The sequence below is a fragment of the Elgaria multicarinata genome, chromosome 15 (assembly GCF_023053635.1).
Source record: "Elgaria multicarinata webbii isolate HBS135686 ecotype San Diego chromosome 15, rElgMul1.1.pri, whole genome shotgun sequence".
Lineage (NCBI taxonomy): Eukaryota > Metazoa > Chordata > Lepidosauria > Squamata > Anguidae > Elgaria > Elgaria multicarinata.
Genome location: NC_086185.1, coordinates 15,515,408 through 15,533,048, shown reverse-complemented (window position 1 = coordinate 15,533,048; position 17,641 = coordinate 15,515,408). Strand labels below are relative to the sequence as shown.

The following is a 17,641-nucleotide window of genomic DNA, read 5'->3' as shown; positions in this document are numbered from 1 at the left end:
TTTAACAGTTGCATAGAAAAGGGAATTTCAGCAGGTGTCATTTGTATATATGGGGAACCTGGTGAAATTTCCTCTTCATCACCACAGTTAAAGCTGCAGGTGCCCTGCCCTCTTTTAAATCTGGTCAATGTAGTATAGCTCCTGCAGCTTTAACTGTGATGATGAAAAGGGAATTTCACCAGGTTCCCCATATATACAAATGACACCTGCTGAAATTCCCCTTTCAATACAACTGTTAAAGATACAGGAGCCCTGTCCTCCTTTTCATAGGGTCACCCTAACTCAGGGGAACCCGTCCCTCCCTCCCTGCTCCAGCCCTCCAGATGTTTCTGGACTGTAACCCCCATCAGCCTCAGCCAGCATGGCCAATGATAATGGGAGTTGTGGTTCAACAACATCTGGAGGGCTACAGGTTAGCCTTCCTAGAGGGATATTTCTCCTCTCTTCTGTATGGTAATGAGGGGCACCGGGGATGGGGCGAATTAAGCCGGCTTTAGTCTCGTTACACAAACAGTTCAGGCCAGTGGGGGCTATTTCCCATTGTAGCTGGTGGGGGCGAATGCTCAATCGTCCACTGAGATTGCCGAAAGAGTACAGAAGACCACATGTGACACCCGGTGCAAATGTACCTTGCTGTGGGGAATCACTGCCGCAAGCAGATGGGAGTCGAGCAGGGGATCATGGCCCCATTTGCCCCAAATATAGAGCCCCCTCTGGTTCAAGCACAGGGACAATAACCTCCTCTTTGGAAAGGGGTCGCTTCTCCCGTTTCCCCTCTCAAAACTCCCCCTGCTATAATCTGGCTTTGAACTGCTGCAGCAGGACAAGGGTCGCCGCGCAGCTGCCATCCCAGAACATGTGCAAAGCGACACCACGGTCCGTGGCCGTCCACGAGGAGCAAAACAGGTCCAAGCCCTGATTCAAATTCATTTTTATTGAACATGGAAGGTCATGTTGAAAGAAACAAAAATAATTAGGAACTCTTTATTTATTTATTTTAACTGTATTGTTCAAGCCCGTACAAATTAAACTCTTTTAAAGCTGTGTCAGAACGTTCGTATATGATGCACTCACAAGGGACATCCCTGTATTCACACAGCATTCTCCAACCTGGTGCCCTCTAGATGTGTTAAAGCTACAATTTCTATCATCCCCAGTTGCTGTGGTGCTGGCCGGGGATGATGGGAGTTGTAGAATACATTCAGAGGGTGCCTGTCACGATACAGGCCTCCCACACCAGGCCTTGTCGCACACAAACCCTCCTCAAGCCAAGCACCACCACTTGAACCGTCTGAGGCTAGGGTAAAACACAACCTCTCCCTCCTATGAGAAGGTAAAGGCTAGAACCTGAAAAGGTTTTACTCTGTATGAAATAAGCTAAAGGTTATATATACTAAGGTGTTTACGACAGTAACTGTAGAGCAGGTGATAAAGCCAAGCAGACACGTGGTTTGAGGTAACAAAAGAAAATAAAATATTTATTTTTGTTTAACAGATCTTAGTTACTTCAAATTCAAGTTAAACTGCTTAATCTACTAGTTTTAATAAAAACAATAATCTTAAATCCCTTAAAATCTTATCTCCTTTCACTCTCCACACCACTGACAATCTTCACTGACACTCCCAACTCCCAACCAACTAACCAACCCCGCTCTAGACTCCCCCATTTATACTCCCTCCCCCTTTTCACTAGGGCTGTGCTCCGCTTCCCTTAGGATCGGAGAAGCAGAAGCGGATCGGGGGGGCAGCGGAGCGTCGCGGAGCGGGATGAAGGCGGATCCTTCGCCTCGATCCGGAGCTCCGCAAAAAAGGTAAGGGGGCCTTACCTGGTGCTGCCGCCACCCTTGCGGCGACAACGGCAGAGTCAGGTAAGGGGGCAGGGGGGAGGGGGGTCTTATCTGGTCCGTCGTGGCCCGTCACCAGCTTCACTAGAGCCCGCGGCTCAACCCGGAAGTGTAGGCCTGGGGCCTACAGTTCCGGGTTGAGCCACGGGCTCTAGTGAAGCCAGCGACGGGCCATGATGGACCAGGTAAGTGGTGTGCGCGAGGGGGGTTTACCTGGCCCTGCCACCTCCGCCCATGCGGCGACGGCAGCAGAGCCAGGTAAGGGGGCAAGAGGGAGGGGGGGTCTTACCTGCGTCCATCCACGGTCCGGCAGCAGCTTCAACTGAGCCCGAGGACTCAAACCAGTCCTCGGGCTCAGTTGAATCAGCCACCAGACTGCGGACAGACGCAGGTAAGGGGGAAGCAGGGAGGGGGGCTTTACCTGGTGGTGGCACTGCCACCGCTGCAAAGCTCCGATCCAGATCTGGAGCTCCGCAGCGAAGCAGACCACTGGTGGATCAGCGTGGAGCAGACCCGATCCAAAAGTTGCGGATCGGGATCTGAAGTGGATCAGGGGGTCCGTGCACAGCCCTACTTTTCACAGCATCATCAGCCACACCCACTCAGTCCAACATTCTGCATTCACTAGACATACAAAGCCCAGACATACCTAAGGGAACAGAACTGTGGGGGTAATGCCACAGTGCCCATTTGGAGAGGGAAGTCCGTCCTAGTCAGCGGTTGGCAACTCGATTGACAAAGAATCAAATGTATCACCAGCACATGTCGTTCCGCTCTCCTGGACCAACAGGCTGCACAAGAGAAGAAGGGTGCTGTTGTCTTTACGTCGTGCTTGTGGGCTTCCGAAAGGCATCTGGTTGGCTTCTCTGGGAACAGAATCCAGGACCGGACAGGCCTTCTTTGCTCCTTTTCTCCTTGGTGCTTCACAGCATTAAGGCAGGGGAAAGCATTCTTCTCCAGCTTGTCTGCCAACTGCAGGAGATCGGATCGCTTCCTTTTCTCCCAGAAATTGCCAGCGGCAAGGAGGGGAAAAGGGAAGAAAGGGAGCCGATGGGAGAGGGCAGCACGGATCGACAGGCCAACATGTGGTTTTCCATGGGGCTCAGCTGGCTCATAGGCAGCCAGTCGCTGACCCCTGAAATATGGTATACAGAGTGTCAGTGAGATCTAGTTAAGATGAGTTATAAAGACAGTTCGCACCCAGGGCCAGAGACAGCCCTTTTCTTCACAAGTTCTCCCAAGGTGAACAAGAAAAATGAGCTCTCCAATAAATAACATTGTAAAAGAAGAAGTAGAAGTGTATACTGTAAGGGTAAGGCGAGGGTTAACTGGGACTTGGAACTGGAATGTCTTTTAATTTGTAAATTTTATGGTTTCATAGGATGAAAGATAAGGAAACCAGGCAGCTGTATGGGGGAGAAGACTGGAGCCAGGCTGGTTGTAACTGTCTGTCCTTGAGTGATTCAACGGCCCAAGCGAGAGGTGTGAAGACACTCCACGCATCAAAGCTGAAGGGAGGGGGGAAAGGAGTGAAAAGGATGGTATAAAGATATCCCCTGTGAAGGGAACCGGGGGTGTCGGCTGAGATCGGTCTGGGGTGACGTATGAGATTGTAGTTTTAGTTTTTAGCTTGCCTGCACTGGGTTCTTATATATATGCATGCTTTTATAGTTTTATTCTGCTAATCCCATGTATTCCTACCCTTTTACTAATAAATGGTCTTAAAACTCCTTTTGTGAGCTGTGAGTGTCTGTGCCTGGGGATCCGTGCTAAATCCAGTCAAGAAGCCAGCTGGGTGCTGGGCGCTCTTCCTTTACATATACAACAGAGGATCTCTCAATTTTTGAATGCAGGTGTAAATCTAAAACAATTCCCAGCATACAGAAGTCACTTCTACTTGCCTGGGGCTGGCCAGGCTCCTTCAACACCCGTGGAGCCGTCCCTGATCTTAACTATCAGGAAACAGCTCTGAAAAGACCCCGTTCACCAATGACGCTTTCAGCTGCCAGCATCAAGGGCTGTGGCAGTGGGCTAGCATGAGGTGGGCTTCGAACCCGGCTACCTGCAACCAATCCTGTTCGTTGCAAAGTCCCCTGCCCAAGTAAGAAGACGATGTTCTAGGGTTGCTCCTACGACCGAGGCCGCTGCTTCTGCGCGCTACGCGGCGGGCCGACAGTCCAGATCCAAGACTAGATGGTGCACGTGAGGGGCGTAAGATTTCACCTGCTCAACGTGCAGGGTTTTTGTCCTCCACTGCTTCCCGTCCAACTCCTGAAGCAAAGTCCGGATTCGGGTCCCGGTGGCCTCCGCCCATGTCTGCCACTCACACCTGGCGGCATGGGTCGGGTCCCTCCTTTCAACATCCTGTAGAACACTGTGGTCTCCGTGGGACACTTCGACCTCTTGTGCATTAGATACATGCACCAGATCTTGCTTAGGAGACCAGTCCTTCTCTGGCATCTCAAGGGCCTTTGCCGGGAAGGATTCCACGTTCTGGTGAATATGAAGGATGCCTCCAACGTCCTTCCGCAGAACGCGGCAAGCAACTGGCCAGCCTTCCTCCGACGTGGGGATCAGTCCCAGATTCACCCTGTCGGCCGCGTCCCGCAGTTCCAGCTGCGGTCAAGGAAAGAACACAGGGAACACGGGGAGCTGCATTATATCAGGTCAGATATGTGTCTCCCTAGCACAATATTACCTGCTCTGATTGGCAACGACTCTTCAAGCAGAGAAGGGCCTTTTCTAGAGCTTTCTGGGATCCTTAAGAACGTAGGAAGAGCTCTGCTGGATCAGGCCAAGGGTCCATCTAGTCCAGCATTCTGTCCACATGGGGGTCAACCAGCTGTCGACCAGAAACCCATAAGCAGGACAGGAGTGCAATAGCACCCTCTCACCCATGTTCCCCAGCAACTGGTGTACATAGGCTTACTACCTCTGATACTGGAGGTAGCACATAGCCATCAGGGCTAGTAGCCGTTGATAGCCTTCTCCTCCAGGAATTTATCCAATCCCCTTGTAAAGCCATACAAATTGGCGGCCGTCACTACATCTCATGGTAGTGAACTCCATAGTTGAATGTGCCCCGTGAAGAAGTCCTTCCTTTTATCTCTTCTGATGCCCGTCTAAAGGATCTTGGGAAAACCTGAGCTAGAGACCTGCCTTTGCCTCCATCCTCACCCTTTCAAAGCTGCTTCAAGATGCTGGAACGGTGACAATTTCCCCCGCCAATGACATTTTCCTCTCTACGCACCTTCTTATTGTCTCCCTGGTGAACCCGACACCGATCCTGCACACCATTCAGGTGCAAATTCCTCCGCAGGGCTTCCACAGCATGGGGGCTCCACTCACAGGCATGGACGAAGGCAGCACCAGCATGAACTAGGTACGGCAGGGTGAAATAGCCAATCCCTGAGGACAAGGGAGATAAAAGCCAAGGGAGGTAATAGCTGCCTGTTATTTCCATTGGATGCCTGTATGTTTCCGAGCCCAATTCAAAGTGCTGGTTTTCACCTATAAAGCCTTACATGGCTTGGGACCACAAATACCTGACGGAACGCTTCTCCTGACATGAACCTACCCGTTCACTGCGCTCAACGTCTAAGGTCCTTTTCCAGGTGCCTACTCCAAGGGAAGCTCGGAGGATGGCAACAAGGGAGAGGGCCTTTTCAGTGGTGGCCCCCCAATTATGAAACAATCTCCTCGACGAGGCTCGCCTGGCACCAACATTGTTATCTTTTCGGCGCCAGGTCAAGACTTTTCTCTTCTTCCAGGCATTTGACAGCATGTGTTGAATTTTAACTGACCCAGAATAGTTGAGAATATTGTCTGTTTTCATGGCTTAAAATTCTGTACATTTGTTTTTAACGTTCTGTGTTTTAATCTTTGTAAACCGCCCAGAGAGCTTCGGCTCTGAGGCGGCATATAAATGTAATAAATAAAAGTAATAAATAATAATAACAGCGGCTAGGTGCACGTTCCAGCGTTACAGGCAAGGAACCACAGAGCTGGAAGGATCCCCGGATCAAGTCCAACCACCTGGTCCATGGAGGACCTGAATGTGGGAGGCAAATGCAGTATCTGTGGTGTGTGGCCGTCCAACCTCCGCTTCCACCAGGGATAGACCACCTGCGGCCCTCCAGATGTTTTGGCCTACAACTCCCATCAGTCCCTAGCCAGCACAGCCAAATGTAAGGGATCACGGCAGTTGCAGGCCAAAAGATCTGGAAGGCCGCAAGTGGCCAAACCCTGGCTTAGAACTTCTCATGCTGACATCTCTCTGTTTCTAGAAGCACGGACAACTCTTTATCATAGCCTTTCTGGAAAGGATGGGGAAGGGCTGTGCTGGAACTGGGCAGATTCAGTTCATGCCAACTCCCTCGCTGGCCCAAGGAACCTAGCTGGCTTCAGGCCTCCGTAGCCATCTCCAGAAGCAGCAGAAACAGCCAGAGCACAGGGGGAAGAGATGAAACACCGCCACCCTTCTCTCTGTTGGAGCCTTGAGAAGGGCACCAGCATGAGAAAGTGGAGCAGGGCAGAGATCAGCTGCTGCAAGCTGGAAGGATTCTGGTTGCTGTTTACTTATCTTTGTATTCCTGGCAGAGCCGTTTGCAGTTCGTAGTGTTTATCTTAAGGCATAGGAAAGAATTAGTCCATTTGGCTCTGATTTACACATCGCTGAAAAATAACGACTGATATTATGTCGCAATGTGTGATTTTGTTTATTCTGTAAATAATTTGAACCGCGATAATGCTACTATTAGTGAAATGAGTCGTTTATTATTGTAATGATGTATCAGTATGCTTTTCTGATTTGTGTATTGCGGTTTTGTTAGGCGCTTTGAGCACTTTTTTGTGGAAAAGCGGCATATAAATTAGATTACGACGATGATCCCCCTAGATCGGTCTCCCCCAATCTGGTACCTTGCAGATGTGGTGGACAACCACCCCCATCATCCCCAGCCAGCAGGGGCACCATAAGAAGAGACAGCAGCTTTTTTGCTGCTACCAAGCGCACTATTTACCAGCATAGAGATCCACCACGACTTCCCCAGCGCACTGCAGAGACGCTATCCGCAGCTTCTCGGTGATGTTTCCTGGAGAGAGCATGCACCGGGTCACGTCAAACATGTACCTGTGGAGGCAAGGCAGATTCAGAAGGTCTGGGGAAAGCAAACTTGCCTTAAGAGCAAATGTGTCCTAGGTAAAAGTCGTCTGGCTTTAAGGCCCACACATGGGTCTCACAGTGCACCCCATGAGGATAATTAGCAGTAGGGTATGCAACTTGGGGGCTGTTGGGTATCCAATGCGGGGTGGCTGGAGTGCACACGCATTTTTGCTAGACGGGCGATTTTGCTAGACGGGCGATTTTGCTAGACGGGCGATTTTGCTAGACTGGCGATTCTGCAGCAGCTCTTCGGCACGGGAAGGAGGCTGGGGCAGCCATAGGAAAAGTCTTATGGCCACAGCCTCAGTCTCCTCCCCCACCCCCAAGAATGCCCCCTTTTCCTGACTCCGTGCTCTATCTCAGCATAGAGATGCAGCCAGGACTGAGCTGGCTACAAAGGGGAGGAATTAATCAAATTAATTCCCAAGAATTAATCAAATAAAAAGGTTCAAGATACCTAACAAGTTTAAAATATATACAAGAAGTTGGAAATAAGAACCTCAATCAAAATTGAGAGGCGGGTAAGAAATAAATTGATGATGATGATGATGATGATGATGATGATGATGATGATAATAAAAGGATTATATCACACACACCCCAGAACGAAGTAATAGAAAAAATATTTCAACAAAGGTTTTGTTTTGTTTTTTGCAGGGGGGTGGGGGAACACAAATCTAGCCTAGAAACATTTTTTTAAAATCTCTTGTTTACCATCAGGTCCTACAGAACAGTTGCAAGATGGACAACAGATATTATGCAACAGAGCAGGCCGAATAATTAACACCTAGATGAGAAATTAATCAACCCCTTGCCCTGTGAAACATAGCAATCCCTTTATCCTACACCAGTCTAACCCCAGTCTTTAAAACCAACTCAGTTTTCTGAAGTCCATTTAAAATCCTACTGTGAAATCCTTCACCATGAAACTACGGCCCGGTATTCATGTTTATGACAGGCCTGCATGCGCTCTGCACACGTTTATTTTGGCATAATTAACTTGGTTGGCTTAAGAAAGGACCGCTGAAGCTTTTTTCCACCCTAAGCATTGAATTCTATGTTGGAGAAGCTCTCAGAGGCGTTGGGCCAAGGATACAAAAACCGCTGGTGTCTTTTAGCATAAAGGTCTTTCTGCCAGGAAAAAGGCTTAAAAGAGGCATTTCAGCTTTTCAGAATGTGGAAAAAACCTGCACCAAAGCTGAGAAACCTGCAAAATGATGTTGAAAGGGGGTGAAGCCAAAGGAAGGGGGCGCGACTGCTTGGGAAATCCCAGAAAGCATGACTAGGACCCAGGGGTGAGGCTCTGCACTCGTAGTTTCTCTAGCACCAAATGTCTTAATTTGGCTCCATTTCTAGGTATTTATTTATTTATTTCATTTCTATACCACCCAATAGCCGAAGCTCTCTGGGCGGTTCACAAAAATTTAAACAATGAAGAGCATAATAAACCAACCATTTAAAAACACAAATACAAAATGCAATATAAAAAGCACGACCGGGATAAAACCACACAGCAAAAACTGATTTAGATTAAAATATGAGATTAAAACAGCAGAGTTTAAATTTAAGTTAAATTAGGTGTTAAAATACTGAGAAAATAAAAAAGGAGGAAAGGAAAACAATGTAGGCGCCAAGCAAACCTCTCTGGGGAGCTCGTTCCACAGCCGGGGTGCCACAACAGAGAAGGTCCTCCTCCTAGTAGCCACCTGCCTCACTTCCTTCAGCAGGGGCTCACGGAGAAGGACCCCTGTGGATGATCTTAAGATCCGGGCAGGCACATATGGGAACTCATATAAGGAAGGAAGGGCGTCAGGGAGGGAGAGGAAAGTCACAGCGCACTTCTCCCTTACCGGATTCCGTTGTCCACATGTTCAACCCAGCCATCCTGGCCCAGCAACAGGCTCACTGTTGGGGATCGAAATAAATCCGCCTGCACACGGCCACGTCTGGCTAAACGCCGGGCCCCCAGAGCGCCAGCGACCACTTCCCAGAGCTCTTGTCCTGAAAGACAGCACAGGTGTGACGGCTTCCAGGGAGGCGGCCTTGTTAGTCAGCAGCAGCAAAACCCAGAGTCTTGCGGTACCTTAAAAACTAACAAATGTATTTCGGCATAAACGTTTTAATAAAATAAAAATAAACACTTGTATCCCACCCGGAGGGCCAGATTGGGGCCCGGGCCTGTGGTTCTGCACCTCTGCATTATAGCTTAGGAAAAGAAAGGAACCTCTTGTGCAAGCACCGAGTCATTACTGACTCTTGGAGGGACGCCAGCTTTCGCTGTCGTTTTCTTGGCAGGCCTTATAGCGGGGTGGTTTGCCGTTGCCTTCCCCAGCCGTGATTACCTTTCCCCCAGCTAGCTGGGTACTCATTTTACCGACCTCGGGAGGATGGAAGGCTGAGTCGACCCGAGCTGGCTGCCTGAGAACCAGCTTCTGCTGGGATCGAACTCAGGCAGTGGGGAGAGTTTCGGCTGCAGAAACTGCTGCTTTACCACTCTGGTATGAAAAATAATAAGCACAGTAACGCTTCACAGCAGCGGTAAGGGCTGATCACACAGTTATGAATCCCGACACATTCCTTCCAGCAGCTTCACTCATCTAGCAACCCCACCATCAGCCACCTAAAGGCCTCCTGCACCTTGAAGCAAACACCCCTTTTGCCGGACGCTTTCTCCGAGTGCCGCCATGTGATCCACCTCCCTTACTGACTCAACACTCACCTTTTCCAGGAAGCCTTTGTATCATCTCTCTGACCCCAAGTCCCTAACCCTAATCATAACAGCCCCAAAGTATGTGTAGTGGGGTGTAACCACTTATTTGTCTCCTGCTTGCTCATGGTTGCATTTCCCCCTTCCTGCACGGTTTCCCTGCCTCTGTTTTAGACTGCGCGGCCCTGGCACACAAACAGAGCTGCATACATAGATCATCATCTTAGTAATGCGGAGTAAATCAACACGTGTAAATTGCTGTACATATGTCACCTTGATGCTTTGTTAGCAGATAAGACGGCATAAAAATGTTAATAATAAATAAATAAATTGTAATGGGAGCACATAACGTATGAAGAGCCACGCTGGATCAGGCTAAGGGTCCATCTAGTCCAGCATTCTGTTCACACAGTGGCCCACCAGCTGTTGATCAGGAACACCCTCCCACCCATGCTCCCCAGCAACTGGTGTGCATAGGCTTACTGCCTGCGCTACTGGAGGGAGCACATAACCATCAGGACCAGTAGCCATAAATAGCCTTCTCCTCCCGGAATTGGTGGCCATCACTATATCTTGTGGTAGCAAATTCCATCGTTTAACTAGGTGCTGTGTGAGAAGAAACCATTGTCTCTGTTTAGACTCAAACTTCTTGATCAGTTATATCTCTCATCTCCGGAACTCTCTCCTGATGTTCGCGATCGTATCTCGGCATGTCTTTCAGATATCTCAGCCTGGCTGCTTCATCGTCGTTTGAAACTTAATATGGCAAAAACTGAACTGCTTGTTTTTCCTCCTAAACCTTCTCCTCACCTCTCACTCTCTCTTACTGTCAACGATGTCACGCTCTCTCCGGTCAAGGAAGCTCGTAGCCTTGGCTTTATATTCGACTCCTCGCTCTCCTTTATTCCTCATATTGAGGCAGTAGCTAAATCTTGTCGATTTTTCCTGTATAATATTGCCAGGATTCGACCATTTTTGTCTGTCTCTTCTGCCAAGACTCTCGTTCACGCACTGGTTATCTCTCGGTTGGACTACTGCAACCTTCTTCTCTCTGGCCTTCCTTCGTCTCACATCAGTCCGCTGGTCTCTGTCCACCACTCTGCCGCTAAGATCATCTTCTTGGCCCGCCGCTCTGACCATGTCACTCCACTTCTGAAATCTCTTCATTGGCTCCCAATTCACTCCAGAATCCAATATAAACTTCTCCTGTTGACCTTCAAAGCTTTTCACGGTCTAGCTCCTTCCTATCTCTCCTCTCTCATCTCACACTATTGCCCCGCTCGTGCTCTCCGCTCCTCTGATGCCATGCTTCTCGCCTGCCCAAGGACCTCCACTTCCCTTACTCGGCTTCGTCCTTTTTCTTCTGCTGCCCCTTACGCCTGGAACGCTCTTCCAGAACACTTGAGAACTACCAACTCAATCACAGCTTTTAAAACTCAGCTAAAAACTTTTCTTTTCCCTATAGCTTTTAAATATTGAGTTTGTTCTGACTCTATACTGTTAGCTTCACCCTACCCGGTGCCTGTTTACACTTCCCTGTGCCTGTTTGCATTCTCTTTCCCTCCTTATTGTTTACTACAACTTTATTAGATTGTAAGCCTATGCGGCAGGGTCTTGCTATTTACTGTGTATAATCTGTACAGCACCATGTACATTGATGGTGCTATATAAATAAATAATAATAATAATAATAAAGTTGTAACCCAGCAGTTTCACGCTGGAGTTTTCTTTCGAAGTTTCTTTATTCAAGGCTGGCCCCCTTGGACAAGGAACAAAGGCAGGATGGGTTAGTGGAGGACAGAAGATGCCCAGAGTGGACATAGCACAATACTTTCTTTCCGACTTACCCAGGTCTCTCCATAGCGTTGCTCTGAAGCTGTCCTCACTCAGCAGAACCAGGTCCCCGTGCCGCTGCCAGGAACGTGGAAGATCTCTCTCCAGCTCTTCTGACCAGGTGGCTCCACGGATCAACATCAGGTGTTGTATCTCATCGCACAGTTTCCGGAAGGGCGAACGGACCTTGGTTGCTTTTGAGGGAGTGGGGTCCTGGAAAAGGAAAAGCAGCAAATGAGCAGCCCGTTTCTTCGCTCGTGCACACGACATGGCATTCTCCGTTTTCAAGTCCTAAACAAGTTTGTTAGCATGTGCATCTTGACGGCCAAAGTCTCAACGGCTACTTCTAGATCAGTATCTGCAAGGTATTCATTTTAAAGCCTAGTTTTTATTATTATTACGATTACATTTATATCCCATGTTTTCTCAGTCCTCCTCCTCTCCACTGTATTCTCAGAACAACCCTGCGAGGAATGTTATGCTGAGAGCCAATGACTGGCCCAAAATCATCCAGTGGGCTTCATGGCCAAGTGGGGAACAAAACTCAGATCTCCCGAGTCCCAGTCCAACACTTTAACTGCTGCACCACAGTGGATCTCAATGAATTCCTAAGGCACACAGTTGCCTTACTCAAACCAGGCCAGGCCCTCCATGACGTAAGAATAGATAAGCCAATAACAGCACCACTACCAACATCAAACTGCTGTGACATCAGAGAAGATCGACCAATGGCATCATCAAGAAAGCGAGGCAAGCCGAAAGGGCAGAAGAGGACAAAGTCCAAGTGAGAAAGGAAGGAAGTAGGTTTGACAACACTCGTGGTCTACTGTAGCGAGAAGCCCCTTGTTAGTCACAGAGGAAAAGCCCATGGCTCCTTCCCAAGAATCATAGAACAGTCGAGTTGGAAGGGGCTTATAAGGCCATCAAGTAAAAACCCCTGATCAATGCAGGAATCCACCTTAAAGCATCCCTAGCAGATGGTTGTCCAGCTGCCTCTTGAAGGCCTCTAGTGTGGGAGAGCCCACCACCTCCCTAGGTAACTGGTTCCATTGTCGTACTGCTCTAACAGTCAGGAAGTTTTTCCTGATATCCAGCTGGAATCTGGCTTCCTGTAACTTGAGCCCGTTATTCCGTGTCCTGCACTCTGGTAGGATCGAGAAGAGATCCTGGCCCTCCTCTGTGCGACAACCTTTCAAGTATTTGAAGAGCGCTATCATGTCCACTCACCTGGATCCATGTCAGAGCACAGGTTCTCCCAGGTGGGATGCTCTCCTTCAACTGCTGCAGGCGCTGCGCTGTGAGGCTTTGGCCTAGCACAGGCAACGCCACGGCACCATTTGGAAGTTTCTGCACGCAGTACTGGCTGTCCAGGATCCCCTCTCTCTGCAAGCGTTTCCTGCAAGGTCAAGAAGCGCATGAGGACTCCCAAAAAAGGCTACAGGAACTCAGTGCCATTGCTGCAGGGGGAAAGTGCAAAAAGCGAGCGCAGGAAAAGCTGCTGTCACTTCCGGTAGAAGTAGCTAGCATCACCTCGAGTCTAGCAGGAGGACTGGGCTGGATTGACAGGCCTGGACCACTTTTGAGCCAAACTGCACATGCCGGGCCTGAGATTTCAAAGAGCTTTTAGGAGACCTGTGTGCTGCTCAGTTACGAAACGGGGCAACCAGCACGTGTTGAGAGGATGGGGACGGGGGCTACGTTTATCTTGACTGGGGCAACTCAGGTGGGGAAAATGGCACAGGCACCTCCTGTAATGTTTATACAACTATTTATTCATTTATTGCATTTTTATACCGCCTGCGACGTTACACCTATGCCAGGCCCGCAGCATAAACCCTTCTCAGGCCAAGCACCACCACTTGAAAACCTGAGGGAGGGTTGAATAAAACCTTTCCCCTAGCTACGAGGGAAACAGGTTAAATACAGGATCTGTTTTTAAATGTACCGTGGGTATATTCTGGTGTGGGTGTTTGATAACTGTGAGGTAGGTCAGTAATGCCAAGCTGACACGTGGTAATTGGTAGCTAGAAAAATAATATGTTTATTGTCATGTTAAAAGCTTTAAATGAAAATATAATGCTTCCTATCCTGCCGAAACCAAACTCTCCACACACCAACCACCTCTCTCTCTACCAATCCTAAATCCCTAGCAATTAATCTCCTCTCACTCCACAACCGATTCCAATCTCCACTCCCAACCAAACTCAACAACCCAACACACGAACCAACAACTCCCTGCTCCTCCCCTTTATATACTCCTTCCCCCCCACCCTACCTATTACATCACAAACCACACCCACTCAGTTCTAACATTCCATACTCACCAGACATACTAACCTAGATGTATACAAGATACTCAATTGTAGGGTAACGCCACACTGCCCAAGCTCTACAACTAGACTACAGGTGATGAACCTCAAGCTCAGAGTCCAGATCCAGCCCGGCAGAGTTACTCAGATGGCCACGCCCCCTTCCCCAAGCCCCACAGTTCTCCCCCTCAACCACCGATCATTTGTTGGTTTTGTAGTTTCCCCCTATTCTAAAAGGTTGAAATGCCTCTGCTAAGGCTCAGTGACTGGCCATAAGGGCTTTAAGCAAAACAATATGCTGGCATTTGGGGCCTGCTCCTTTCGCCAAGAGTTTCTCTGAACTAGAATTCAGACCTCGAGCTGGAAAGGGGGGGGGGTGTCTGCACCCTTGAACTAGGGAAATGTGTTGTCTGTCTGTCTGTTTCAGACCTTTCCCTGCAAATCTCTGCTAATGACGGAGGCTAGGCAAGCCAGCGTTAGGACAATACGCTCTTTACAAGCATCCCCTAATGGCTGCAATTTACTTTTATTTTATTTATTTATTTATTTCTTACATTTTTATACCGCCCAATAGCTGAAGCTCTTTTCCATCTAGGAGGGCGAAAGGCAACTCTTTCCTTACATGGGGTAAAAAAGTAACAGGGCACCTTCAGAGAGCAATCCTTGGAATGTGGGCTAAACCTACCCCGTTGCCCCTGGCAACCCCAGCCAATTAGGCAGATCTTTGTATCTGCACCACCACACACTTTCATCTGAAAACTACCTTTCAAGTTTATTGGTCACAAGAAGGCAGCCATGTAAATAAACCCAGGCCAGCCTGCTAGCGGCTGGCAGAAAAGGGACCAAGAGCTCTATCCCACCACTAGCAACCTGCTGGGCTTCTGTGCTGGGCCTCGAAGAGGTTCCTAGGCCGAGCACAGAGAGGTGACTAAGCACTCTGTCCCTCCTTCACAAGCCTACTCAGTCATGTGCATGTATTTCCTTGTTGCCTATGCTGAGGTATTGGTTCCTCTCTATTCGGCCCTGGTTAGGCCTCATCTAGAGTATTGCATCCAGTTCTGGGCTCCACAATTCAAAGACGCAGACAAGCTGGAGCGTGTTCAGAGGAGGGCAATGAGGATGATCAGGGGTCTGGAAACAGAACCCTATGAAGAGAGACTGAAAGAACTGGGCATGTTTAGCCTGGAGAAGAGAAGATTGAGGGGAGACATGATAGCACTCTTCAAATACTTAAAAGGTTGTCACACAGAGGAGGGCCAGAATCTCTTCTCGATCCTCCCAGAGTGCAGGACACGGAATAACGGGCTCAAGTTAAAGGAAGCCAGATTCCGGCTGGACATCAGGAAAAACTTCCTGACTGTTAGAGCAGTACGACAATGGAACCAGTTACCTGGGGAGGTTGTGGCCTCTCTCAAACTAGAGGCATTCAAGAGGCAGCTGGACAACCATCTGTCAGGGATGCTTTAGGGTGGATTCCTGCACTGAGCAGAAGATTGGACTCGATGGCCTGATAGGCCCCTTCCAACTCTACTATTCTATGATTCTATGAGTGCTTAAGTACAAAACTGCATTTGAGTATGGCTAATCAGGTTTTGGAGAATCTTTCTTGAACATTTATTTCATTCCACCACTCACGTATCTGTAACTGTACCTGAATAGCTGAGTAAACTGTGGCTCGGTAATGAGAGCAGAAGTACCACAGGAGCACATATCCTTTGCATCCATCTTGTTTCAGGAAAAAGAGAATATATTTGCCTAAAAGGGGAGAAAAAGAGATTTGCCTAAAACAGAACCAGGAAAGCATCCATGTTTGGCTGGCCCTCACCACAAAACATTTTCTTACACATGTAATCAAAAAATGAGTTCTTCTGTAGGGTTTAATATCAACCCCTCTTTGCTGAGGCTGTTCACAGCAGGGGAACAATCACAACACAAACAATAGGAAGAAATGGATTCTTACGGCATAACGTTATGCACATCTGCTCAGAAGGTGAGCACGGATAGGGCTGCAGCTTTCATGAAGTCTTAAAACTAACTTATGTGAAAAGAGCTTGAAGCAATTTCTTAGGTGCCAGGGTAAAAAAAAATAATTAAGTTATCAAGAAAAGCACCACCCAGAACTCTTCCAAGTTCTTTGTGAACTTGGGGGAATATGTATGTATTTAAAGTACTTATTTTTTATTTATTTAAGGATTTTTATGCTGCCATTCAACCAAAAAAGGCTCACACGGCGGCTTACAAAAGTATTTCTTGACAGTTACTTATGTAACTGCTATAAGGGGTAAGAACAAATCCATTGTCATGCCCACAAGGTTTAGTGAAATAATGAAACTTAAAGGGCTTTCTATCAGTGATCCTGGAAAGAGTCATTTACCTGTCCAGAAAAAACAAAAGCACAGCTGTTAAGTTACTACTATAAAGGGCACACAACAGCCCTACTGGAAATGTTTTACCAGGACATGATGCCCTTGTGTAGCAATGATGTTGGAAACTCTATGCAAAGATACCATTGGGATGTTTTTATTCTCATTTAGCTTGGCTTAGCAGGCTAAAGATGCACTTGTTATAACTGCAGTGCAATGTTCACTACTACGAATTCACTATTTTTTATTAAAGAGTAAAAATGCACGTTTGCATAATGGGCTTGCTCTAAACCCCTCAAAGGCTGCAATTCTGCAAACTCTTACTTGAGAGTAAGTCCCATTGGACTTGCTTATTTCCAGCACAAGAAGAAAGTTCCACTCTGATCAATGACACTTACTCCAAAGTAAGCATGCATATGATTGCAGACTCTAGGCACAATCCTATGCACGTTCAGACAGAAAAAAGACCAAGAACTCCCAGCATAACTGGCTAAGGCAGTGGTCTTCAACTGGAGGGTCATGACATCAGTCTAGATGGGTCACGGCAAAACTGTTGCCACCACATTGGGCACGGAGAAAATTGCAAAAGTGGGTCCCGTGTTGCAGGTTTGAAGTCCGAGGTGGGTTTCGGGTCTGGACCAGTTGAAAATCACTGGGCTAGGGAATGCTGGGAGTTGTAGGTTTTTCCCCCCATCTAAACATGCATAGGATTGCACCTTTAGTTACTTAATTTAAACTTTTTTAAGCCACACCTTTGCCTGCAAAATGATTTCAGGATGGTATATATCCAATGCCCTGAAAACAATGTACTAAAAACAATCAAAATACAACATCATAAAAAAACCTCACCAACATAAGATCTAAATATCAAACCAATAATAATAATAATAATTTCTTGCCCGCCTCTCCATTTTGATCGAGTTGGGGAATAACTTTAACTTTAGCATAACACTAAACAACAGCATAACACTATTTCAACCAGCTAAAAAGAAGTAATTAGAAGTTTAACATGTACATTTTCCAATATTTGTTTTAAAATGCCTGTGCAAATAAGAAAGGCTTAATCTAGCACTGGAAAGAGTACAGCCTTGCAAGCAGGCGCCTCTCCCATGGTAAACACACCCAGGATAGTAGCTGCCCTACAACTAAGCCTTCCCGACTCCACAGCACTCCTCGCCTACTTTTTTTTACCCTCCCCACAGCACCCCTAGTTACCTTCCTTCAATCCAGCCCCCTTTCCCCAAATCCTTCCCCTACCTAATAGCCAAATTATTGACCAGGTGTCACATCCAAATCCTTCCCCAACCTCCTGCCAAGCGTGTGCACCGTACTATAGCATCCCCCACCCCACCATAACCCTGCATTCCCCGGCTGGCGCACTGCGCAGTCGCATAAACAGACCGGTGCCCCTCTATCCCCCC

The 17,641-nt window shown here is 47.9% G+C and overlaps 1 protein-coding gene across 1 annotated transcript; it reads right to left on the bottom strand.

Annotated features, from left to right (window-relative positions):
* Positions 1–3,560: 3,560 nt before the first annotated feature.
* Positions 3,561–17,516, bottom strand: TRMT12 (tRNA methyltransferase 12 homolog). Its single transcript, XM_063141812.1, has 8 exons — positions 17,478–17,516; positions 15,509–15,612; positions 12,776–12,944; positions 11,563–11,761; positions 8,859–9,009; positions 6,866–6,975; positions 5,095–5,252; positions 3,561–4,460 (listed from the first exon to the last, which is right to left on the bottom strand). The coding sequence occupies exons 2-8, from the start codon at positions 15,580–15,582 to the stop codon at positions 4,002–4,004; spliced, it is 1,320 nt and encodes a 439-aa protein (XP_062997882.1). The 5' UTR covers positions 15,583–15,612; positions 17,478–17,516; the 3' UTR covers positions 3,561–4,001.
* Positions 17,517–17,641: the final 125 nt, after the last annotated feature.

Bases quoted from the DNA above. Each gene is read 5' to 3' on its own strand.
- TRMT12 (XM_063141812.1), bottom strand. From the start codon at position 15,582: ATGGATGCAAAGGATATGTGCTCCTGTGGTACTTCTGCTCTCATTACC. The intron at 12,945-15,508 runs GTACAGTTACAG...TTGACCTTGCAG, and splicing joins CAGTTTACTCAGCTATTCAG to GAAACGCTTGCAGAGAGAGG. The intron at 11,762-12,775 runs GTGAGTGGACAT...TTCCTTTTCCAG, and splicing joins GTGCTCTGACATGGATCCAG to GACCCCACTCCCTCAAAAGC.